The sequence below is a fragment of the Phoxinus phoxinus genome, assembly GCF_949152265.1.
Source record: "Phoxinus phoxinus genome assembly, chromosome: 16".
Taxonomy (NCBI): Eukaryota; Metazoa; Chordata; class Actinopteri; order Cypriniformes; family Leuciscidae; genus Phoxinus; species Phoxinus phoxinus.
In genome coordinates this window covers 30,508,743-30,535,359 of record NC_136891.1, presented here as the reverse complement: position 1 = coordinate 30,535,359, position 26,617 = coordinate 30,508,743, and the positions used below count along the sequence as shown (strand labels likewise).

The 26,617-nt window shown below is 38.2% G+C and overlaps 3 protein-coding genes across 6 annotated transcripts; all 3 read right to left on the bottom strand.

Moving 5' to 3' along the window:
• Window positions 1-1,084: 1,084 nt before the first annotated feature.
• Window positions 1,085-5,270, bottom strand: foxc1b (forkhead box C1b). Its single transcript, XM_079639727.1, has one exon. The coding sequence runs from the start codon at window positions 4,955-4,957 to the stop codon at window positions 3,656-3,658; it is 1,302 nt and encodes a 433-aa protein (XP_079495853.1). The 5' UTR covers window positions 4,958-5,270; the 3' UTR covers window positions 1,085-3,655.
• Window positions 5,271-11,431: 6,161 nt separating this feature from the next.
• Window positions 11,432-25,565, bottom strand: foxf2b (forkhead box F2b). Of its 4 annotated transcripts, none has more exons than XM_079584899.1 (3): window positions 25,455-25,565; window positions 13,171-14,166; window positions 11,432-12,324 (listed from the first exon to the last, which is right to left on the bottom strand). In XM_079584899.1, exons 2-3 carry the CDS (start codon window positions 14,123-14,125, stop codon window positions 12,146-12,148), a joined length of 1,134 nt encoding a protein of 377 aa, XP_079441025.1. In that variant the 5' UTR covers window positions 14,126-14,166; window positions 25,455-25,565; the 3' UTR covers window positions 11,432-12,145. The 4 variants fall into 4 exon arrangements, with proteins under 4 accessions (XP_079441025.1, XP_079441026.1, XP_079441027.1 ...); XM_079584900.1 differs by lacking the exon at window positions 25,455-25,565 and adding an exon at window positions 16,108-16,223; XM_079584901.1 differs by lacking the exon at window positions 25,455-25,565 and adding an exon at window positions 14,402-14,516.
• On the bottom strand, window positions 18,718-20,227 carry foxq1b (forkhead box Q1b). The gene has a single exon (XM_079584807.1). It carries the CDS (start codon window positions 20,075-20,077, stop codon window positions 19,163-19,165), a length of 915 nt encoding a protein of 304 aa, XP_079440933.1. The 5' UTR covers window positions 20,078-20,227; the 3' UTR covers window positions 18,718-19,162.
• Window positions 25,566-26,617: the final 1,052 nt, after the last annotated feature.

Sequence of the window (26,617 nt, the reverse complement as noted above, 5' to 3'; positions counted from 1 at the left end):
TATGTATTTATATTTTCTTTTGGAAACTGTCAATAACATCACAACACAATAAAAGAGAGTTAATAAAAAATAGAAAACTCCAATTATCCTCGGCGAAAAAATGTTGATTGCTTACAAAAGTCATGAAATTGAAGGTGTTCAAAAATACTATTAAAACCCATTAATATCTTTTGAATTAATTTATTCTAGGAAAGATTATTATTTCAATCATGTATATAATTATATTATATTGTATATTGTTATGCATCATTAAATTGTGTGTGTGTGTGTGTGTGTGATATATATATATATATATATATATTATTATTATTATATAATATTATATATTATAGCTATATATTTAAATGTATATTAGGCCTACTATTTTATTATATTTCTCTGGAATTGCTTATAAATATAACTGCGTATTATAATAAGTCTCACACCTTGACCGGTATTGTTTTTGTTTCTGGATTAGCCTATATTTTGGAAAAGCAGGAATTATTTTCTTTGTCATTAAAGCATTACAAACATTTGGATTTCATGGATAAAGAACTCACTCTCATCCATTTTTCTCATCACAATTTTACTCTTTTGTGATTTTTTGCCACACAGAAGAAAATAATTTTGTTTAAATCCACTCTTTCAAGGCAAGTATTAAAAAAACTAGGTAAGTATTTTTCTAGTGTTTATTTTTCATCGTCATGCAGATTGCCTTGATAATCCTCTCGACCTTTCTCACAGTCCACGGCAGTAGCTATATGTTTACTTCAGTTCTATTCGGAATTCGGAATTGTACATTTTTAATTGGAAAAGTTAATTATTATATTGTTCTTAAAGTTTGAGGGTTACCCTTTACATCTAAGTAGCTACCATTGTCTTGCGCAGCAAGATATTTTATTGTTATTTTTGTTTACAAGGTTTTGAATTATTGTTAATATGCGTGACTAAAATGTAGGCTATTGTTATATTTTTGTTTACAAGGTTTTGAATTAATGTTATATGCGTGACTAGGCTATTAGTATTGAAAAAATCGTTTAAGTGTGGCATTTAAAACTAATATGTTTTTGTTTTTTGTTTCGTTTTTTTGTTTGTTTTTAAGTCGCAAAACGTTTCCTCATATGGCTCATGCGTCTATTGGCTCTTTTATTTAGCTCAAATAGGTTAGTAATAGAAAAAAAGATGTATAAATCAGAAAGAGGTTACTTAGTACAGGCTACCGTAACTTAATGAATGTTAGTAAAATGTAGCATATATGTTCACTACAACAGAATTCACAACATTGTGTGTGATTTAGCCACGAGTGCAGGCCTCAGACTTAGTTAGTTTGTTGTTTGCCTGATCAAACCCTTTTTGTATAGTTTTACATTAGTGATGAATATAAATAGATTTATAAATTCAAATATCAAATCTAGAAGTAGCCTTTTAAAGAAGTTTGGATTGCGCATTTTTATTTGTTTATACAAATATATATATATTTTTTGTTATAATTGTTAATGGGCTAATAATAATTATTAAACATCTATATTATTTACATGCTATTATCATTATTATAATAATCAACAAACTGTTAACGTAGGCTACAATAAATAAGCACCTCACAAAAACGCACTTGCAATATTGAAAATTAACAGATTGTCCTGCATTTCATTTAAAGAGACGCAAAATGTAAAGTATAGGCCTATATATATTAGGCTACACAGAATATCACGCATGATAGGCTACTCATCGATTAAAATTTAGGTATGTTATGAGATCTGCATCTGGTTAAAACGTGCTACGTTAATACCAGAAGGCTCTCTCTTCTGTATCATATTCCCCTTGCGCGCAACTCAAGCCTAAAGCACGCAGCTGATCACAACAAAGACACCTTTTCACTGGCACGAGCCCCTAACACTGCCCGCGCGCACCTGTAATGCATTTGGCACTTAAGCCCTTCAAACGAAGTCAAATCGCCTCGGGCTGACCTTGCTATACGCACAGATAGCCTACTTAGCGCTGTAAAGCTTATTCACAGCCTGTTTGCCTTTCTTTCTTTCTTTCTTTCTTTCTTTCTTTCTTTCTTTCTTTCTTTCTTTCTTTCTTTCTTTCTTTCTTTCGTAATTTTTCATCTCTCTTCCTGTTTCTCAGTTGTTTCTCTGGATTTAACACTTGAGGCCTGTTCAAACCGTGATAGCACTGTCATGCACAAACCTTATTAAATTATACCGTAATCACAAAAACACCACAGCAAATAAATACAAGCGTGCACTGTTGTTGGAAAACATCAAAATAAATCATCAATCTTATTTATCAGGCTACATCAAAAAATGGTAATCCGTCGTTTGGTTTGTGCCCGTATGAGTTGACAACAATAATATTATGGCTTGAGTTAAAACACATTTACGTAGCCTATAGGCCAATAATTTATATATATTTGTTTATACTTATAATATGTAAAAAGCAATGTAGATAATATCAACAAAGCACAAACTCACATAACGAGTTAGAATGCGTTTGTTTGGAGGTTCTTGCAGAATTAATAATTTGATTTATCAAGCCCATATTTTACATGGCTGGCTCAACGTGTCTGGCCTACAGCAATTCTTTCATCTGCTGTTTATCTGCTTTTTAATCTATTATGTGTTTACAAATGAAAACTTCTATCGAATACAATGCATTCCACAAGATTGCAAAAGTGCAGTTCACTCCAGTGTGCCAACAGTCATTTGTAACAGAACAGTAGCTAAAAAAAATTTAACTTTTATAATATTAAAGCTTACAAATAAAAACGTATTCATACCCTAGAAATCATCTCATTTTCTCAAGTATTAGTTTAGAAACAAATGACATAAACCAAGAACGTTTATCAAATTATAAAATGAACCCTGTGAGGGAAAAGGGGACCATAAACTGTCCATTAAAGTGCTCGATTATTCTTTTTGTTTACTTTGACATTATATCACTAAATTATTATTTTTCTAAAGTATAATAATAATTCATATTTTCGTGTGTTTTTATTGTTAGTAAATGCATTTGTTTTCAATGTTACGAATAATTTAAGGATTCCTTGCACGCGTAAGTGACAAAGAATAATTTCCAGATGTTTTTAAACCTTTGACCCACCCCACCCCTGTCCAAAGAGTGCCTTATTAAGAGCTAGATATTTTTAGGAAGAAAATAGGAAAATTGACAAACATATGTTTAAACAACGTTTAAAAATATTCAGTGCTTTTGGTGGCCTCTCAATAACAAGCTTTGACAGTCATTTAAGTAAACAATGGATTGAACAGGCATTACAAATCGATAAATCACTCGAGAGTTTAACTCCAACAAGACGTCAATTTATTAAACAAAAAGTAACTTTAGATATTTTCAAAAAGTATACGAAAAAACTGTAACTCAGTTGTACACTCGTTACCTTTCTATACTGAATTGATTATAAATACATTTCCTTGAAAAGTTGGTCCACCTGGTTTTATACATGAAATAAATTAACACATTTTCTTTTAATCCCTTCTTGATGGACGAGCAGGGAGAGAATGTTTATGTGCAGGGGAATTATCCTACTTACCAACACAATCTCGCATATCAGCCCGAGTTCACTGACCTAAAGGCTTCCTTAAATTACAAACACATGGAAAATAATACGAATATATATATATTAAAACAATTTTGAAATTCATAAAACTTTTGGTCAGAACTTGCTGCAGTCGTATACAAAGGCTCCGGGAGCTCGATAGAGTGGCTGACTGGACGGGAAAGCCATTTGACAGCTATTGCTTCCGGTCACCGGAGAGCTGTTCAGCGCTATCCGCTGCGTCTCGAACATCTCGCGCACCGCGTGAAAGTTCTGCTGCTGGCCGGGATAGCTCGCGCTCAGGTGTCCCAGCTCTCCGGACTGATTGAGGTACCAGGGTGCGAGTCGGTTCTGCTGCAAGTGCTGGCTCTCCTGGCTCGAGCTCTGGTGGGGGTGTGAGATAGAGGAGGCGCTTGTTGTGTTTGTGTATTCCGGTAAAGTGTCATCCCCGTGGCCGCGGTCCCCTGTGTACAGGCTCGTCGCTTGCATGTTGCAGTGATAAGTGGCGGGCTGGCCGCAGGGTGGACTGTAATGGGCGGGCTGCGGGGATGGCGAGTAGGTCAGAGACACTGAGCCTGGTAGAGCGGCGCGAGAGGCCGGCAGCTCTGCCGCGTGCTGCGGGGACCCTCGAAGTCCTGTCATGATTGTATCCATACTAAAGGCCTGCTGTGGCGTTTGCGACTGAGGACTCCCGCTACACGCACTCCCACCGCTCCTGTCTGGACTCTCCGTTTTGGGCACAGTGCTGAGGGGTGGAGTGCTGTCATGCGGGGGCGTGCAGGCCCCGTTCTCCGTCTTTATATCCCGGAGCTTCACTGGCTGCTGTGCGTCTTGCTCGCACGCTTGCCCCAGGTTGTCCTTGCCCTGCTGGTCCCGCTCCTCTCTGTCCCTCAGCACGTCCTTCTTCTTGAAGCGGCGCCTCCGTCGCAAGAAGCTGCCGTTTTCAAACATGTTATATGAGTCCGGGTCTAGAGTCCAGTAGCTGCCCTTACCTGGCTTCTTATCGTCTCTTGGCACCTTGACAAAGCACTCATTAAGCGACAGGTTATGCCGTATGCTGTTCTGCCAGCCTTGCTTATTGTCCCGGTAAAATGGAAAGCGCTCCATGATAAACTGATAGATTCCATTCAGTGTGATCTTTTTGTCGGCTGAGTTCTGGATCGCCATGGTGATGAGCGCGATGTAGCTGTATGGCGGTTTCACCATATCCTTGGGCTGCTGTGCAGGGGCGTACGGCCCATATGCGCGGACCATGCCACCGGGGTACTGCTCGTGCGCTGCGTGAGAGTACATGCTCATAGGCGCAGGCATACCGGTATATCCACCTCCGGCCGCGGCTCGATAAAAGCCTTGATCTCCGGTGATATAAGGCACTGCGCCTAGAGGGCTTTGGCTAGACACGGGGTAGCGCGCCTGCATCGTACCCCTCTCTCCAACGCTCTCCTGCTGCGGACGAACAGAGAAAAATAAGGTAAAAAAAAAAAAAAAAAAACTTGGCAGACGTCTTAATTCACTACGAGAAAAACACCCAAAGCATTCCAAAGTCAACCTTTTCCTTCAGTCTCTCGTCTCAAAAGTTTCATCTAAAGTTTCTTTCCAGTCTGATGTTCAGGTCTTTGCTGTGCAGGGCGAATGAGAAGCAAATGTCGTACGAGGAGAAGTCAGTGAATAGGGAAAACCTGTGAACTTCCCGCATCCGTCACTTCACAGGGACTTTTTCACCGAATTACCAATTCTGCCTTTTGGCTGCGCGGAGCGCTCCTCCCAGAGCTCATCTCACGACCAATAAGCGCTCGAGAGCTGTTTGTGGAAAGACTGTACCCGAAGACCTTTTCCCTGTGGGCATAGGCATAGTCTACGCTTGAGTTGAGGAGAAGGGAGACGCAAACAAACGGAAAGAGTAAAAATTTTGACAGAAAACGAGAAAATTTACATATCCTTTGCTTATCACGTGAAATAAATAGAATGGCCATATCTGCTATCATTGAACTATCTTATAAAATGACATATTTTGTAATAACTATATAGTCTATTAAATACACGAGGCTAAACAGATTTACAATATTCTGATGTCTGCAGGCCAAAAGGTGTCTTTTAGTCTTTTTTGGTGGTGTGTCGACGAAAAGCCATCCAAACAGTGCTTTACAGTCAGTTTATTTGTCAGTGCGTTTACTCACACTTCATTGCTGATTTAATTTTCTTTATAAGTTCAAATATGTCGTCACAGTTAATGACGTTTCCACTGAGAAGTCGCACCGCTTGTGACATTTTTCTTTATTCTTTTCGAAAATAAGGGATTTAAAAGTGCCAGTGCCTAAATGACAACGGCCAGTTTAATACATTTGTTCAACTTGACTGTGTAACATGCTTTTAGGTTGTAAAGTAGCCTATTTATTTGGCCTATTAAAAAAATTGTGCACTTGCAGAAAAATAGAGAAGACAGAATGGAAATAAAAGGAAAAATAAATAAATAAAATTGTTATTCTCTGGGAAAAAATATTAAATCAAAATAGGTTATTATAATAAAATATTAAATTATATTAAAACATCCTAATCAATTCATTATTATAAATTACAACAATAACAGCAATATAAAGAAATAAAACAGCCATATAAAACATTGAGTAGGCTAATTCGTTTTTATTCATTTCTATTTCATTTTTTGAGTTAATTCTAATTGACAAATAATATCATATGCCTCGGTATCAAATTTAAAAATATATATTTGTATTATTATTTTTACAGTCTAAATCAAATAGGCTAACTGGTGTAAATGAAAATTTACGTTGGAAAAGTGTTAATTTTTTTTATTAAAATCCTTGGAGGGCTTAATGTTATAATGGTTATCGGTCAAAATTACAATTTGGTAACAATTTCCTGGCTCATATTTTTCACTTTTAAGTTATTCTTCCTTTTCTTGCATTAATTTCTGCTATTAGCTAATTCCAAAACCGAGGAATTATGACCATTCAATTCAATGCAATGCAATGCAATGAGGAGCAACAAGCAAACGAGTAACGCATCTGTAGTTTGGCCAAATTCACCTGCTAAATGTGTTTCTGTCTTTGGTCGCCCCCTTGTGGCCATTTTGTACAAGCACCCATTTTGGGTGATTTGTTTTCTAATAACAGCCATACACTAGCCTACATATATACCCATAGGCGGATTAGCCTAACCATATGGGCAATTGGGCAAGTGCTCATGGGGCACCACGCAAATATTTTTTTCTCTTTTAAAAGAAGCGATTCATTCTCAAACGTATTTCATATGACTAGGCTTTATATACCCTTTCATCAGAACGTTCTAAATTCCCTGAATGTTTTGTTGAAAGTTATTATTTTAATTATGTTATACGTTTTTTTTTTTTTTTTTTTGGATGCTACCGCGAGATTCACATTATAGCTACTGCGTGAGCATACGCGTTTCATTTCAACGCCCATATTGCACTAGCGTGTCCACTGGCAGGGATCAGAGCAAGTGTTTTCTATTAATTCCGATGGAAGTTGAGCTTTAAAGGGTTAGTTCACCCAAAAATGACACTTCTGTCAGTAATTACTCACCCCCTCATGTTGTTCCAACCCCGTAAGACTTTCGTTCATCTTCGGAACACAAATTAAGATATTTTTGATTAAATCTGAGCGCTGTCTCACTCCCTCCATATACTTCTATTGTAATTGAAACTTGCCGATGACGATACTTTTTGTGGAAAAGAAACAAAAATAACCAACTATTAATTTTCTTCTGTGTGGGCCTCTGAGTGAGTTCACTGGGTAGGCTCACTATTCGTGCCACACACACACACACACACACACACACACACACACACACACACACACACACACACAATAATAGTGAGCCTATGTTCTGACATACAACCCAGAAGTGCTGCACGTGAACTCACTCAGAGGCCCACACAGAAGAAAATTAATAGTTGAATAAAGTCGTTTTTTTGTTTTTGCGCACAAAAAGTATTCTCGTCGCTCTCAGATTTAATAAAAAATATCTTCATTTGTGCTCTGAAGATGAACTCTAGGTGTCAGTCCCCAGGGGAACCAAAGAGTCTTAATCCGCCACTGCATATAGCCTACCTATATTCTATGAGTAGCCTAGGCCTACATGCTATAAATTGTTGTTGACATACAACGTGCCATTTTTTTTAGATCAGATTTTAGGTTAAAATGCATATTATAAGAGAAAAATAGATATCAGGGTATTACCTGGATTCACCATTATTACAATTGTAAAAAATATATTTTAATATTGGTTAATTTTAAATTATCTTGCGATGTAAGTAACCTTTGCATAGCCAACCAATATTCCATGTAGTTCATCAACTACCCATTAATATATAACTTTTAGACAATTAAACATTTGAATTATATTGTAGCCCTATTACAAATAAGACTATGTTTTAACTAAAATGGTACAAATGGAGTGTATATATTGTGAATATTAATTTCATGGTCCATTCATAAGGTCAGCAGTTTGCATAATGGTGGCAAATGAAGCGTTCAATAAGGAATGAATCTCTGGTGTTTGAGGAATGGGACGCTGCACTGGTCCACAGATGTCAGGCTGCACGCGAACAGGCAAGACCACACACTAACTTCTTCAAACAGTGCGGTTAACTACAGCCAATGGGTTAGGGATGCAATCAGCTAATTTACTGAAGGAATGTTCCATCGCCAGCTGCATAGAAGCAGCATTATTCTTTAGCATGAGGTGTATGAAGCCCTCGCCTCGTGAGCGCGTCACAGCAGATGTCCACTGTCTTTGTCAAGTTTAAACGAGAGTTTGAAGTCAAATCTGGATGACAGAACTTCTGCCTGGATATAACGCCGATCTCTGTGGCAGTTCGATTACGTGTTTAGCCAATCAGAGAGCCTTTGCTGTCTGTCAATAGGCTACTTTTGCTCTTTCAGTGTGCAGTGTGCAGTCCATATGGAAATCCGGAAGTTGCAACTGGGCCAAGAAAACAAAGCGTGTGAACACGAGAAGCGGTCAGATGCAGAGCCTTGACAGGTAAAAAATACCGTTGAGTTGTGCATAACTACTGTTCCCAGAAGGATGGAAACGAGGTACGACGACTATGTCTACGGGATACGGTGATGTTGTACAGAGTTGACGGACAGAAGGGTAACACGGTTACGCCAAAAGCGGAAAAGGCGGAACTTCCAAACGGCTAACATCGCAACATTAATGCTATTAAAAAACTTCGTTTACTAGCGTTTTAAAACAGTAATCAGAAATCATTCATTATGAAATCTTGTATTTTGTTTCCTTCCCACTAAAAACTATCACAAACACTAATTATCCCAATTATTGAGCCTATGGCCCACTCATTAAGACTGCATTGCTCATGACAACTGTCTTTTAAAATAGGCCGAATCAGATATCAATAATGATAAATAGGCTAATAATGTTTGATTCACATGGATAAAATAAAATAACATAAATGGAGATAACGGCTCTGGCCGCTAGGGGGACCCCTTACACCTCTATAACTGAAGGCAAGATCAATATTTCAATTAAAAGCACACACGAAAAAATTTGTAATGTCTTTTATTTGCGCTCATTTTTACTTTAGCATTTTACTTTAAAACTGAAAATGTCATGATATAAAATATTATTATTATGTTGATTTCTTAGTCTGAACTCATAAAATGTGTGACTTGTAGGATAGTAGGCTAGGCCTAAATGTTTTTGTGCATGGTAATAAATACATTGCTGGTTTGTCATCATTTTAGCTTTTTGTTCTGCTCACCATCTTCCACCACAATACCAGATTCTGTCTCATGAGGACTTTGAACAAAATATGTAAGAGCTAAAACACATGCGCTAACCAATGCTGCAAGTCATCTCTTTAATGAAAGTCATTCTCATCCCAGATTATGCACAGAAATCCTTGTAGATGTCCTCTGAATCTGTTGTACATTAGATTCAAAGTTCTGCGTACATTGTTAGTTCATAAAACGCATCTTAGTGGAAAATAATTGGGCATCTCAAAATGTCCAATAAAATAGTTTGGTTTAATTTAAATAATGTTTTCATTTTTAATGAGCTAGCAATGCACTGGTAGGCTACGGGAAAAACACTGAAAGCTTTAAAGCAAAGCACGTCATTTGCAAAATGTTCAGACAGACACTTTAAATGTGTCTTTGTTTAACAGTCAATCAGCGAAGAACTCTTTGCTCTAGAAACACATCTGGTGCACAGTTTTCATGGCATGTATACGAGAGCATGAAACTGCAAGACGAAATGAAGAAATCATTGGGTTCAGGATTTTTTATTTTATTTTTTGGACATGCTCTGCCTCCTGAATGTGCTCTTTCTCCGAATATTTCGGCCACTCTTCAGTTCATCTAAGGCCTTAAGGTCTAATGCATCAGTGCATTTCCATTTCGCTGAGTGCTTTCACACTATCCCATCCCATTACATCTTATTTTACTAATTATAATATACAATATTGATTGAATATAGGCTACAATCTATTTTCTAAAATTTCTTGTTTGTTGAAATGAAATATCCAGATCTGCTTTAACCCCCAGATTTAACCCAAGTTTTTATATATAATTGGCAAAACTATCATATGCACTAGTGATTCTTTCTGTTTAGGTTTACAATTGTTGTGATTTTAATTGTCTATATAAATAGCCTACCTCCAGTAGCCTGTGCTTTAATAATGATGCTTTGTATTTTCTTGGATGATAACTGTGTTTTGAATACGGGTGCGATTGATGTGGATGAATGAAGCTGTGAGTATTATCAGTGTTTATTAGTAACTATAAATGTCCATTGTTATCCTCTCCAAATATTCGCTTAGGTATGCCGCTTTGTTTATATAATCAGGAAGAACACTGGCAAGTCGAGTCTATTTCTCAGGTCGCTGCATCTAGTCACCGATAGATGGCGGTAAAAGACCGTGCAAAGGCTTCGACTGATGCGCCACCAACTATCCACCGAACCAACTGTGTGAAATGAGTTGAACTTGTTTTTGACATTCTCACGGTAGGCTACTACTCGTGTCCTTTTGCTTTTGAAGGTCAAGAAAATTTAGATTCTGTTCAGTATTATCTTCGTTCTCCATTTGCACGGGTCACATTCCTCGGGCCATTGCTGAAGTAGGCCTCAATGAAATTGGAAATGCAAAATATGTTCGTTGGTTTGCTGCGCTGGGGAAATTACAATTACAATTTTTTATCAAAAATATCCTAATTTATTCGAATAACAACTGTAGACTAATTTATCATATTGGCCAAGCGGAAAATTTATTTTACAAAATTAGAAATTAAGAAAGCCTATTTAAACAGTGAGACAGTTAAAACCAAAAAACTGCAAATCAGTTTCACAAAAATAGCACAATGTAGCCTATATCTACATGCGTTGTAAATGGAAATGTATTATAAGCTATTTTAAATGATCGTGATAGCGCTTTACAATAGGCTATGGTCTTGATTTGTAACATTATTAAGACATTAATTAACATGAATATAGCCTATTCTTGCAGCATTGACCTTTGTTAATGTTAGTTGATAAAAAAAATCATGTTTGTTAGCAGTGAATTAACTAATGTTAACGGATACAACTTTTGATTTAAAAAAGGTAGGCTAAATGTAAAGATTAACATTAGGCTAATTAATAAATGCTGTAGAAGTAGGCATGATCATTGTTAGTTCACGTAGTTAATTAGCCTAATGATAACAAATAAAACCTAATTCAAACGTGGTAGGCTACAATTACCGTTTTACGCAATGTCCTAATTTCATTTTCTTATTCCTATTTGTAGAGTAAAGATTTTACATCAATGCCTACTATAGCCTACATGATGAAGTCATATTATATGGTTGTTATGATATTATGAAACGCAAAATAAATCATGAAACTGCAGATGTAAAAATATATTTGATTTTATTTAGCCTATTTTTTATTTTGTTGTGATTAAAAATGCGACAACTAGCCTACTGCGACCTTGTGTGTATGAAAAATAAAACCTTTGGTTAAAAATGGGCTATTGATTATATAACGGACTTGTATATTTAGCTTGTTTACACAACCGCTATTGCAAAATATGATGATAGTGGAATAGAAGTTTGGAAGACAGTATTCATTTAAACATTAAATAAAGAAAAACACATATTTATGCTTTGACTCAAAACCATGAGATACAGATGTTGTGACACCTGGCCATAATTTCACCATAGCACATCACATTTGCTGTAGGCCTACTGTAAATCATAGATAGATAGATAGATAGATAGATAGATAGATAGATAGATAGATAGATAGATCTACTATTGGTCAGGCAAAAAACACACTGCTTTTCTTGAAATGTTTTATTTCACATTGTACTGTACAGATTAAGTGAAATATATACTTAAATGTGCTTAATTCAACCTCTATTGAAATGTAACCAACACATAAATGGCCCGTCCATGACTTCATGAGTTTAACTGCTTCATATGCGTTCGCTGCCAGGGGCTGGTTTTGGAGAATAGGCCTATTTCCAATCGCTTTATGAGTGCAAAATAATGAATCCTTCATTAATTTTCTTTACCTCGCGGTTATCCAAGTGCTTATCTTTGTGCAACTTGCTCCACAAATAGCGGACTACATCACACAAGGTTTGACGTCTTGATTCACACTCTGATGGTGATGATGGTGATGATGATGGTGATGGTAATATCCACCAGCAGAAGGATGGAAAGACGTAATTCCGTTAAAATTCAACATGAAGTCCTTCCGTTCTGCGACTGGGGAAGAATGTGTCGGATAGCGCGATATTCCCACTGGGGACAGATAATATTCACAATGAGATAAATATACACATGATCAAATCTAATATTAAATATTGTTCATTTTACATTTATCAGCTCATATGATTAGAGCTTTTATCCCCACATTTAGAGTAAAATGTTCCATATCTGCTTTGAATGTTTTGCAATTAAAAATTATATTTTTTAACACATTTTTTATGTTTCTCCATCAATATTCAATAAAATTATGTTTATTTTAAATTAATAAACTGTCTTTCATGAGCTTCACACATTTTTCTTCATTTTATATTAACGTGAAAAAAATAATGATTCTTGAACCCTAGATTGTAATAATAATATCAACAACAATTATTTGTATTATTATAAACTTATTTAGCTGTTTATAAACGTATAAATAAACGTATTTTGCTTCCATAACAATGTGGTCGGACGTAAAAACAATCTGGCAAAAGATGTCATTTGAGCCATACTGCACAGAGCAGATGAATTCAACAGCTAACTCAAACATTTTGTACAGTTTATAGTAATATTTTTAAGTAAAACATTTTGCCTTTTGGCATTCTGAGATATCTTATTTTTTTCTATCGTGTTTTTCCTTTTCATTTTGGCTACAGAATGTAATACATAAAATATTTCAAAGTAGGGTTACAGTGTAATTATACATTGAATATTGAGTAGCCTAATATTAACATAATGTAGCTTAAAGGTTGAAGTTAGGATTAGGGTTTGGTTTAGTGTTAGTTGCGTGTATAATTATAGCTACACAATGTATACAATTTTTAACGTGTAACAGAGACAGTTACCCAATAAAGTAAACAAATGATGGCATCTAATGTTTCCGAGATTTCTTGCCCTTACCTGACATGTCTGTGTTGTCTCTCGCATTTTGCTGCATATAACCCTGCTCCAGAGAGTAGGTGAATATCCCGGGATGCTGCCCTGTGGACGGAGAACTGCTCGTGACTGTAGACGGCTGTTTTAGGTATGGAGAATTTGAAGAAGCCCATAGTGCCGTGCTCTCTGAATACGACGAGTGACCCTCAAGCGCGCCCGCTATTGCAGTGGAAGACGGAACTGGGCTGGTGTTGCTCTCCGCGCCATAGTCTCCGTTCCCGGGCACTGGACAGCTAGCCATATAGCCATGTCTGGAGCTGGGGGACATGTGACCGTGGTGCCCGCTGCTCATCGACTCATAACCATTACCAGACAGATCCAGGTTATAGCCACCACTGCTATGGCACGCAAGTGCGCCGTTGGGAGTTTGGTAATCGAAGCTCTGAGGTAAAATGGCGGAACCGAACCCAAGGCCGTTCATCATTCTGTACATTGGTTTCATAGCTTGACATTTTCTCCTAAACCCTCGCGGTCTTCGCCGAAATGACCCTTCCTCGAACATAAACTCACTAGTGGGGTCTATGGTCCAGTAATGTCCTTTACCCGGCCGCCCAAGGCCTTTTGGTAGTTTAATGAAGCACTCGTTCAGAGACAAGTTGTGCCGAACAGAGTTTTTCCAGCCCTGATAAGAGCCTCGGAAAAAAGGGAAGCGTGTTTGTAAGAACTGGTAAATCTCACTGAGTGTGAGTCGCTTTGTCGGCGCGCTCTGAATTGCCATGACAATGAGCGCAATATAAGAGTAGGGCGGTTTCTCCGGGCGTCGCAGTCCTGAATTAGTCTTTTTGCTTTTGGGCACGGCGTCATGGTCCTCCAAGCTACCTGTGGAGTTCATCAGTCCTGGATGCAGCGCGCTGGACGCTGGACTGGTCCTCATCGGGGGCGTTGACCGCAGTGGTCCGTGGGAGCTCTCAGTCGTCATCTGTCCCGCTCTGACGTACGTAGCCTACTCGTTGACAGACGCTGACGTTGACAGAAGAAAAAGGTAAAGCAAAATTCCAAAAGATCGAGATGTTCAAAAACCAATAAAGTTCAAGAAAACAACCGAGTAGCCTATAAACACGACACTTATTCATTCGAAAACGTATGCTTATTTAATCAAGCATTCTATGCAAAGCAACTGTCTACTTTTCCTGGCGTTAAAAGTTGCGGTCAAAATCCTGCTGTTTGTGGGAGAAAATATCCAAGGAATACGCACATTCGTGGTCGTTATCAACGTTTTACTGCGGTCTTTTTCTGCCACTGTCTCCGCGCTGATCCGGGTGGCTGTAATCCCTTTTTGAGAACGAAATGGAAAGTCTTGAGTTCGTGCAGCGCCTCAACTAAACAAAACCCGACAGCCAATCACTCAATAACTCTCTCCGGCTTTCTCCACTCAAATTGCTCCTCCTTCCTCGCCTCACCCACCCCCTTAAACCCCTAGACTCCAGCTTTCTCTCTCTCTCTCGCTCTCTCTCTCTCTTTCCAGAGCCTCATGCACACTGTCCACCAAAATCAACTGACCCTCAATCTATCACTATGCGCAACAAACTTCGCGTCTCTCATCATCATCATTATCATCTTTCTGGCTTGAGAGCATGCTTATTCTTCTGGCTTATTTATAAAACATGTTTTGGTCATTTTGCCTGAATGAGTCAGTCTTGCACGCTTTAAGTTTATGGGAATAAACTTGGGTATAATAGAATTATATATATTTTTAATAAAGATTATCTTATAGCTTATCAAGTGAGTGAAAGCATGGCCAATGCCAATGTTTACTACTTTCTGGAATTTGCATTTGCAACTCGAATTTTAATTGGATGGATTCCTCTAATGGCCTTGGAGGGCTTTCAATACGATCAAAATCTAAATGAGCTTTAGGGGCCTTCATAAACGCAGCAGGACTAAGATAAATAAATCATTCCATCAAATGAGGAGACAGTGATCAGTGAGAGGCGAGCGAGAGAAGATGGGAATGACTTTGGCTCGAGTGGAAGCAGGCCGTCTCTGTTGAGAGCTTTGGGTAGGATACCACACACAGCGCTCCAGTATCAGCTTACGGGCCCGGGGCCACAGCACATCCCTCGAGTCCAGCGTTCATTAACAAAAGAAAAAGCCAATTAGCCATTTGGACGTCGACAGCTTCCGCCAGCAAGGAAGGGTCACAGCGGTCTTCATATAGACCAGTATAAATATTGATTTATTTATACAAACGTAAACTTCTAATGAATAAATATAAATATAGTAAATATATTAAATATTAGTGTTATATTTGTTATGTGAGAAAAAAACTATTCTCTATGTGAGAATTTTTTTTTGAGCAAATAGCAATTTACATTCGCTTAGCTATCCAGTGGGCAATTGATGTCAAAATCAACGTCAAAATACAGGTCAAATATGCAAATCAAATTGACGTCAAGACCAATCCATGACATTGATTTGATGTAAACTGAATGTCAAACATATTGACCTGCATATACATTTACCAATTTCAGTGTGGGTATTAACTTTCTCTTTTCACCTAATTACCACTGGAATACATTGCATTTCAAACTGACATTAAAATGAAATGCAGTATCTTGATCAAGTCTTGACCAACTTTTGACGTCAAATTGATATCAATGTGCCCGCTAGGAATCGAATTGTGAAATGCCCCCCGTTTTTTTTACTGGGCAGCATTTTATTAGATAGCCTACTAATGTTTAAAATAATATATTATTGAATTATAATTCCTAATTATAATGTGCCGTTTATTATAAAAAAAAATGCTGATAAAGACACAAAAACAGCATTAGCCTAGGCTACATAAATAGCACGGATATGTTATCTCTCGCGCTCTTTTTCTCCCCTCCCTTTTTAATCACCCGACTCTTTTAAGTGTTCTTTTGAACAAAGCGAATCAACAATGCCCTAGTTTAGGCTTACCGTGAGGATGTGGATAAAAACATGTTCCCGCGCTATATAAGCAGTATTTCGGCGGGTTTCCCCCGCCCGCCGAGCGCCTGACCCCCGCCGAGTCCCGGATACCCACGGCTTGCTCTGGAGGAAACCGAGCTCTGCGCGAGACTTTGAACACAGGCCATCGCTAAGAGTGTATGTGCGTAAGAAAGCATCGTGCTCCCTTGGGCAAATACACTCACTGAACTATTTTCATTACCGACCTAATTGAGCCTCTGTAAACAAAATGTTGGATTTATTCTTTGTCAAACGAATACGCATCAAAGGGTCCAGTCAACCTTTGATCTGAGACGATTTTGTGCTTATGTGAAGTAGGCTATCAAACAAGTATCCCAACTATAAGTTTCCCACTGAAATGTTAGTGTCCACTGAATTATTACAGAAAATGGGCGTTAACAATCTCTAAATAATTCGAATTGTAGAGTGAGAATATTAATTAATAAATCATTAGAGATTAATACACTAAATAATGTGTGTATTTTTAATCTATTGATGCTTTATTTATCATGCTTTTATTTATTTAGTTGTAAGCCTTCATAAGCCTTATGAAAAATTCATCCCACGAATTTTGAAAACTTAAGTTTATTTGATGCCTGCTATTCTTTTTTTGGGGGTAGTTGGAAACAATTGATTTTGTTTAATGAAATCATTTTTTACAGTGCGTTCATTTGGTTTGGATGAGCGCACGAGCGAAACCATAAGAAGTGTATGATAAAATACACTGTAATGTGTTCCGTATATTTTCATCTGCTCTTATTGTCGTGATTTTTGTGTGATAACAGCGTCATAGGCCTGTATGTTTATTTAACTTGTTGCTGTGACAAGCTTGCATATTTACATTAAATATGCAAGCTTCACTTGTAGCCGAAATGCTCAGGCCATGATAGATTTTAATTCTCAGCTAACGGTTTTTGCATAAACAGGTGTGTGTCATTCCGCGAGTTCACCTGCAGGTTGCAGCATCGCACTTAAATGGCAAGCATTTAAAAGAGTGAGAATTTAAAGGTTGCCAGCATAAACCAATGCATGAGTTGCGAGTTATATACGTGACATAACCACAGAAGTAGGCCTACATAAATTTGTGAGATTTCCTTAATCTTATAGGCAGCTAATAGTAGGCTATTGCAATAAAGTAGCCTTCGAGCCTGTGCGTCTCGGTTTCTCTCATCTTTTATCATTTTGATAGGGCTACTGATTGTTTGCTTTGGCGCTTTATAAAGTATTCTCTTAATTCGTTAATTAATTAATTGATTGTTTAATAATTCGTTTATTCATTCATTCATTGAGGAGTAAGGAATAAATATTTAGGCCTAAGAGGAGAAAGACAGGTCCTCACTACTTGACCTGAAAATTACAGGGCTGTCAACCCAAGGAGATGACGTGTCTGAGGACGAACATTGAAAAGAAAAGCGATGGCCCTCTTTCAGTACCGCGGACAGCGCAACATATTTTCATGTTTGAGACAAGCAAAAAAAATTGTCGTGTAAAAAACTAATGAATAGGCTACACAAAAATTAAATCGTTAATAATTAATCAAAAAATATATTTTTTATATTGGTTAGCCTATTCTATTTAATGATTTATATATTTCTAAATACGTCCAATTTGTTTTATACCATGCATGTTTGAGATTATTAGAGTTTTACTGAACAAGTATTTGTGTGATTTTAAATGGAAGTCAATTCTTCTGCAAGTATTTTAGATTATTGTCTATCAACAGCCAGAAAATAGCCTATAGCCTATATATAGGCTATTATAGCTAGATATTATAATTTAACCGAATAATCACTGCTTATTATAGGATAACGATATTATGTTTAAATTAACGATATTAATTTATTATATTAATTATATAGGACTAGTATCGATATTAAACTGCACGCATAGAAAATGGCAAGAAAGCGTTCCCATTAATTCCCATTAATTTCGACTTTTATTTTGGGAGCGCGCGTGGCTGCTTATGACTCACGCTTGTATAGGCGTTGAAATCACGATTTTTCTGAAACGTACTATGTTGGTCAGTTGACAGGCCTTGTAATTTTACATTATGAAAAAATATTGTATACTTCTTTATGGGAAATGTAAGCAGTGTGCGAACTTTGCAAGCTGGGGTTAGCCATTTAATTATCGGGACGATTTAAAGGAACATTTGTGTGATTATCCGTGTGTTATGTGAATCAGTAATAAAGTTTTGCATAATGATAATAATTGGGCTATTTTTGCATATATGTTTGGTTTGATAGTGATCCTAAAAGAGGATAGCCTTGAGCGGCGTACGGTTGCCATGGTTACTTCCTTGGGTGACCGCGAAACTTGAACATCATAATATTTCGAAAATGAACATCAAATCAATCAGAATTCCCCCTCCCCTCAGTTTCAGTCTTTGCATGTGACTTGGCATTTATTGTTGATAGCACAGATTTAATTTCAGCAAGTCAGAATCATGTAAAATATGTTAGTTATGAAAACAGAGCTCTTATGACAAGAGCCAGTGACGTGTCCAATGTCCAGTGAGCTAATTGACACTCAAGGTATGGTTTCAGAAGAATAATGATTGAAAATGCTTGCAGGATTAATTTCTCTCATATTTTCTTTTATTGACGAAACGAAGAACAAATGCATATGTTGTCCAACTGACTGAGCACAGCTCTGAACAAATCATCACATCTACACAGACACCCAACACAGTTTTACAAAGAAGCAAACTACATTTAAATACACATTCTGTCTATAATTATTGACATGGTTATGCCATCGTTTACAAGAAATGAAAATGGAATCAGTAAACACTGTGCACTGGCGCGGCATAGAAGACATCTAAACAGCAAACATGCAGCATTGCAGTAATGTATTCTTTATGCATGCTGGGCTTAAAAGTCACGATAAAAAAAGCACATAGGCCCAAAACACAAACCGTTTCACACCATAACAGAGAAAAGTGCACAAAACCGGTGTGTCAAACACCAAAGAAATTGCGTTTAAGCGTGCGAATGTCTGTAAATTGCCATGTTCACTTGTCATTTCATGACAGCAGAGAGTCTATTCTGAAGGGGTGATATCCAGTCTCTTGGGCAGTAGTAGTGTGGGAATGTGCCAAACCCGGAAGGGGATTCGATATGTCCGGCATTCGACTGATGTTAGTAATGTCCACCGTATTACACCTGTAGATTGGAAAGGCATTCGACACCTCAGAACTGACTTGGAATCCGCTCTGAGCCACTGTGGACGGCGGATAGCCCATAACGACAGGCAGAAAGTGCGGAGCTGCTGACAACATTAGCCTGGTACCAAAACACGTGTCCTCTGTGTATTGCTCCCTCCGCGTAAACGGTTTACTGAGGATGCTGTCTATGGCGAACGAGCTGGAAAACTTGGAGCTTTCGTCGCGCGCTGGAAGCCGGCTGTCATCCGCTGGCGCGCGCTCTTGAGATTCCGAGTTCTTCTTACTGATGCGCTTCCTCCTCCGGCGGAAAACGCCGTCTGCGAATGTGTATTCACTGTGTGGGTTCAACATCCAATAATTGTCTTTCCCCCACGGACGCGAGGGATCTCGCAGCACTTTTAAAAAGCAGTCGTTTAATGACAAGTTATGCCGTACAGAGTTTCGCCACCCCGTGTAGCTGCCCCGAAAGAACGGGAATTTTTTCATTAAGTACTCGTTTATTTCAGCAAGTGTAAGGCGGCCGGTGTTGGAATCGCGTATCGCCATAGCAATGAGCGCGATGTAGGAGTATGGTGGTTTGGGTCTACGCGTGTATGGTTTCGCCTTCCCGTCCGAAACGGGGGCACTTGGTCCTGGGCTGTTGGCTGAACAGTCTCCATCCGAGCCCAATTCCTCCTCCGTGGACAGCGGTGAAGCCACGTTCACATCCATGTCATTGCACAGGTCCAGAGGCTTGTCCACAAGGCGACTCGCAGAGAAAACCTCCAACTTCATTGTAAGGCGCGTCTTTCACGTTAAACTGAGTTAAGTAGCTGTTTATTAAAGTCTTCTGCTGTTTGTTTTGAGCAACACTTTCGGGAGAAAACCTTCTGTATTTCAGAACGTTGTACACCGGCGGCGTTAATATAGGCTAATCGCTCTGCAAGGACGGCCCACGTGGGCGGGGCTTACAGGACAGACCTATCAATCACATACACATTCACGCGAGTTAAGGATCTAGAGATGCTCACCTGCCCCCGTATAAGTGCACGGATAGAGTGTAAGGGGTTTGTGAGGACTTTAATTTTCTATTTTCTTTCCCTTCGATTTTCTTTTCTAAAAAAAAAAAAAGCCTGTAAGGACATTTCACTATTAAAAATTATATGCTCAATAAGTTGACAACATGTTTTTACATTGCTTTAACTCATCAAAATACTCGTTTTTTTAAGTCAGTTTAAAAGTGGTTATTAATATTGAAAAATGTTAATTAATATTTAAATTTATATCTAAAACAGTCAAAAACAATTTCATTGTACATGAAAGTGAAAGCCAAGAATGGAAACCCATACTTGGAATTTGTCCTCTGCAAATTAATCCAAGTTAGTGCACAGACAAGCACGCACACACACACCCGGAGCAGTGGGCAGCCTATGGCACTAGGGGAGTGATTGGGGGTTAAGTGTGTTGCTCAAGGGCATCTCAGTCATTTCCTTCTTGAGAATTGAACCCACAATCTTCGGGTTACCAGTCTGATTCTCTAAGTATTAGGCCACGTCTAATGGTTAGAGGCATGTGTATTTTATGAAATGAGTCATCATAAAATGACTTCTCATTAATTACAGGCCCGTCTACATACAGTATTTAAATGTACCTTTTAAAAAGTTCAAGGATATCCTATAAAACCTGAAGTCACCTACATTGTAAGAGCCCGCAAATGGTCCCCACAATGAAAACAGCTTAATAAACAAGCTAAATATTGTACGTTAATGTGAAAATAAAAATCCAAAAAGGTTTAAGTTAAAACTGTTAGTATAATGTCAGTGAAAAAACCCCACCATGATAGAAAAACATTTGTGAAAGTTTGGCTATACTTGTAAGGGCCATATATTTTCAAGTCCTCACAAACATAATGAAAGAAGCTGATAACCAACATCTTGGCCCTTGATTCTATCACCAGAAAAAAAAAATACACATTGATTAATGGATATGATAAGCAGTTATTGCTGGGCTTCGAAGTTGATTTCCCCATTCTTCTTTTTCTTTGTATACACACATAAATACACATGCTAGACAAAGCGATCATGCCTGCTAATTCATTTGAACTGTGAAATTGGTAAGGTGACCTCGCCACGGTATGCGGAATATCACACCAGATTCTGACGCACCCAATACCTGACATCAACGTGTCACTCATGATCACTCTTTGTAAACTGAGTTTACATGTCTAATGAAACAATTTGCTCGTGGCAGTTGCTGACTTTTGAAAGAATGGGGAAGTTTACCGTAATTAAGATGCGCTTGGACGAGGGCCACGTATATGAAGAGCGCCACGGAGATCACACACAGGACAGAGAGTATATGACAAAAAAATAGAAGGCAACAAACAACGACACCTGTATATAAAAAAACTCTTATTCTCTCACCAGAGGTGAAGGCACAGTGAAAGGTCATGACGTTTCAGAAGTTCCTAACGTGCCCTATAGGTGAGTGATAATCATTTAACTGTCTTTTGAACCACACCTATAAAGCCTTTGGGATATTTTTTCTTCCAGTGAATCCAAAACATTCTCTTGTGCACCGATGGTGTGTGTAATTTTATGGGTTCATGGGGCAGGCAAGCAAGCCTGTGCGACTTGTGGTGTGTGTGTCTATAAACACACACACACAAATATACACAAATGATATAGTCTTCCATGGAGACAGTCTAAGCATGTGTTACTGTTGGGTTCTCGGTAACCATAACTTTATTTTCCACAACACATACGATATTTTGAAGAACACTATGGTCCAAAACAACAATGGACCCCATTGGCTTTCATTGTATGAACAAAAACAGTTCATAACATCTTAAATATCTCAAAATATCTTCTTTTTGTGTTCCGCATAAGAAGTAAAGCACAGGTTTGGAATGACATGGCGGTGAGTAAATGATGATATATTTTCTTAAGGTGTGAGATCAGAGGTAGAGAAATTAGTTCGGCGGGGGTGCTTGTAAGCGTAAGATAAGTTATAATCCATCTGCACTATAAAACTTGTACATTTACTACACTGCTGAACTCATCCATGCATTGAAAAGGTTACAGACCTCCATTGTCACAGGCCTACTATTGTCATATGTAAACCATACTTTTGTAAAATCATCCATTTTAAAACCAAAAGGACTTGCTAAATCTACTCGCATAAACCACACACGAAACACAGATCAACTTCATTTGTAAACAACAAAGACTTTTACTTTGATGAATCGTCTTGAAATAAATGATGTCCTGATGTAAGATGCTGGCCAGATTTCTTTTAAGAGACCAAAATGTTCTTGGAATATCCCTGGATATATTTAAAGGCCTTGACTGCTTCAACAGTCAGAAACTCAAATAAATATGAATTTAGCAGTTTGGCTCTGTGTGCGGCTCCAAACCGCTGCAGTCAGATTGAGTTTCGGCCCTGTGCTTACTCCTTTCCCTTACCATTCCAAGACAAAATGATTTCCAGCAGGCTGAACACTTGAGCAGGCCTAAAACTTGACATGCCAACGAATCTTTCTACTTTTTAAAAATGTAATCGAACACTAATAGAAAGAGAACATATTAAATGTTTGGCAATTTGATTCCGTGCGGCCTGCAAAAGTCACCAGCCGTCTTTTCTTTGTGACAGCTGAAATGATCATTCTCCTCATACCTGTTGTGTTTAGCTCCAGTGACCATCTGATAACTTTAAGTTCAGGCCTTCTGTCTGCGATGCGATGTGTGTGTGCACAGGTGTGCGTGTGGTTTATCTTTTTTTGTTAAATGCAGGTGTCATGATCTTTCTCCACACAAAAAGTTCAAAGTCATCTATTTATCTTCTTTCTGTTTAGATAGGATCCAGCACTTGATCTACACTGTTCTTATCGGTTTAACTTTAAATACTGACGAAGCCATCAAGCATTTCAAGAATTTGTTTGGTTGTCTGTGTTGTATTTAGCAAAAGAACAAACATTTGGGAGTTAAATACAAGATTTAGTTTAATCTTGTACACTGTAAAAAAAAAAATCTATCCTTCCCAACTCAAAATTTTCTAGTGACTGGTCACATCTTAATTTTTCAATTGGCCCCAGTGAAATTCTGCAGATGTAATTTTATCAATGTGCAGAATTGTATGTGGTATAAAAAATTTTTTTATAACACAATGTGTTAGATTTTTTTACAGTGTAGCAAATCTCAAAATGTCTATTTTCACACACACTAAAGTCAACACGGTCAGGCTGGTATTGCACATGTCGGTGAGGTTAAGATTTGTATTTAGCGGTCTCCGGTCTCCAAAGTGACTTGCAGCATACTTACCACTCATATTACAGATGATAAATGGGATTGAGTGCTTACAAGGTCACGGAGTTGATGAAGGTCATGTCAGTGGGTAATACCACTCATGGATCATCACTTAAGATTTGGATTACCATTTAACCACCACCAGATGCTATGATTACTACAACATTCTAGCTTTGGCACATAAAATGACAGTAAGATGTTAGCGCACCGCTGAGCTAACAGCCGAGAGAAATGATACCGCAGCCGAGTCTACGCTCTCATTATCACAGAGGCTTTGGCTCGTATAGCAGTGTGTGGCAGCACCAGTGTTTGTATGCGTGTGAAAAGTATTTCATATTTGATTACATCCGAAAGACACCCCTTCACAGAGCCGTCATGAGAGAACACGCACCTGTTTTATGCCTCGGTTGGTTCATGCTATACGCTGAACCTAGCATTTCCCTTTCTTTTTTTCTTAATGAATTCCTTAAATTTTCTCCTTCCTCCCACTTAGGTTCTGTTTTTGTTATCTTTGTTCCAAGTGTGTAATTTGATACAATGAGTAGTTGTGTGTTTGTTGTTGAGTGGATATGTGTTTACATCTGCAAGCGTGAGAGGCGTTTTATCGCTATGAAGTGTGAAACCTAATTCTGTTTTAGAGTGTGTTTCTAACTCTTTGCGTGACAGAAAGTGTATAACGTGACAGAGTCGCAAGGATTGCAGGTGCATGGTGTCATGTTAGAAGCTGGTCTCTGAATGTGGTTGTGAGTCTCTGACAATAAAACATCCACCGTTTATTTCAGTTCATGAGTGAATCAACAAGTGAGGAACTAAACCCTTCATGTTATCGAGTTCTTGCTGGTATTAAACTGTTTGCTTCCAGAGCTTAAAAGTCTGTATAGGATTGAATTTAATATTTAAAGATTTAATTGAAACAATTTTGGCACTGTGTGTATGTGTGTGTGTGTGTGTGTGTGTGTGCGAGTGGAGTTTGATGACGTTTCAGTGCTTTTATATATGACTACACTTACGTACACTAAATGCAGGTCCAGAACACCAAAATTGTTTAAATGATATCTTGATAGAAGATCTGTTTTGAGAACAGTCATGAATATGGGTCGGATTTCTAATGGGCTTGTGTGTATGTGGGTGTGCATTCATGTGAGAGGAATCCGAAACACGTAAACTTTGTGATTCCCTGTGTCTGCTGAGAGTAGCCATGTGTCAAGCCAAGCGTCTGCCCCCATTGTCTGTTCAGTGTGTGTGTGTGTGTGTGTGTGTGTGTGTGTGGCCTTTCACTGCACTTTTTAAAGCCCACAGACTTTCACCAAGGGCTTTCACCTGAGGTGATGTTAACTTGCCAAACCAGTAAAAGAAAAATAAACAAACATACAGGGGTAGGCAAGCACTGTTATTACAGAGAGGTTATGGAGAGGTGATGTATGTGTGAAAGAGTTAACCTAAAATCTGTTAACGTTATTGTGGTTGCACAGCAGTAAAGTGAGGACTAAACGGAATGGTTGTGAGTCTACATCCATTAGTTTGTGTATCAAGATGGTGGGATGACAAGTTTAGGATGTAGAAGAGAACATTGTGTTTAAACCATCTCTGTCACACACTTTTTTAGATGGTCCTCAGCTCTTTATCGCTGCTCCTCACACGCTACGGCAGCTCTGCTTGCATGCAGCCCGGAGAAAACATTACAAAAGGTATTTTCTTTTTGTAAAAATCTGATATTGGATTATCTGATATGAGTTGCACTCTATGCCACGTGTTGACAGCTTTAACTCCACTCTGTGCTGTGCAGGACTCATTTTTTAAAGAGAAATGTAAGCAACAAGCTCCCCCCGCCCTCCACCCTTATGGTCTGCCGGTGGATCTGTGTTTACCTGGCGAGCGTAGCCGTTCTGCTGTCTTTGTCTAAACTTGAAAGGGGATCCAAACGCTCGCCCTCCTCACGCACTGTGCTTCGCACGACACACCCCGCCCTCGCTTTGCTGCTGCTGTGATTTACTGTAAAAGAAACCAGAGAGGGTGTTTGATAATCATATTTTGTTAGATTAATACATCTAAATCTGTTTTGAAACACAGCTGTGGATTTACTTAAGTGGTTACATCACAGCAATACACTTTTTCTACTAAATACATCAACATGCTCTTTAAATTGTGAAACTGAAAAATTGTCCATACAATGAAAGTCATTGGGATCCAACCATTGTTGTTTTGGGCCCCATTGATTTTAATTGTATGAACAAAAAACAGTTATTAAATAGTAAAAAAAGAAGAAATAAAGTCATACAGGTTTGGAACACCAAATAAAGATGAGTGAATGATGAGTTTTCATTTTCTTGGTTGAACTATCCCTTGAAGTACACTCAATAAAGTGGCAGATGCTATTGTTGGTCAATATAATCCTGTATTGATCCAGTGTTACTCATTTATATTTGTCTGGGTTATTAATCAGAGGAAGTAACATTGGAGCAAACGGATCTCCAGATACAGATTACAGAAATAACAGGGTAATTCAACATCGATCCATTAACACACACACACACACACACACACACACACACACACACACACACACACACACACACACACACACACACACACACACACACACACACACACACACACACACAGCTGAAAATAATCACCATGAATGATAAAGTAAGTGCAAGATAACTGCTCTTTATGAATAATTTTTCCATTCCTTTTGTGTACACTTTACTTTTGTCTAAAGAACAAGTTTTACCGGCAGTGTTTTGCAGCGGGTTAGAAGGGGGTCACTAGTCCCGCTAGTCAGTCCAATACCTTGGTGGACGGAGGGTGTTTACAGCAGGAAGTTGATACACACACACACACACTTTTATTTATTATCTATATATGGCCTCTTTAATTTTGTATATACTTTTATGTTATAGAACATTGGAGTGCATGTAGACAGGAAAAGAGGAATGGGATCAGGACATGACCCAGGCCAGACTCAAACCAGGGTCTTCTTGAGCCTTGTTATGCAAGTAAAAACATTTTTGTATAGTCTGTGAGTGTG

Coding starts and splice junctions, on each gene's coding strand:
- foxc1b (XM_079639727.1), bottom strand. CDS start 4,957: ATGCAGGCGCGCTACCCCGTGTCTAGCCAAAGCCCTCTAGGCGCAGTG.
- foxf2b (XM_079584899.1), bottom strand. CDS start 14,125: ATGACGACTGAGAGCTCCCACGGACCACTGCGGTCAACGCCCCCGATG. Junction 12,325..13,170: donor AGACAACACAGACATGTCAG/GTAAGGGCAAGA, acceptor ATCTGTCCCCAG/TGGGAATATCGCGCTATCCG.
- foxq1b (XM_079584807.1), bottom strand. CDS start 20,077: ATGAAGTTGGAGGTTTTCTCTGCGAGTCGCCTTGTGGACAAGCCTCTG.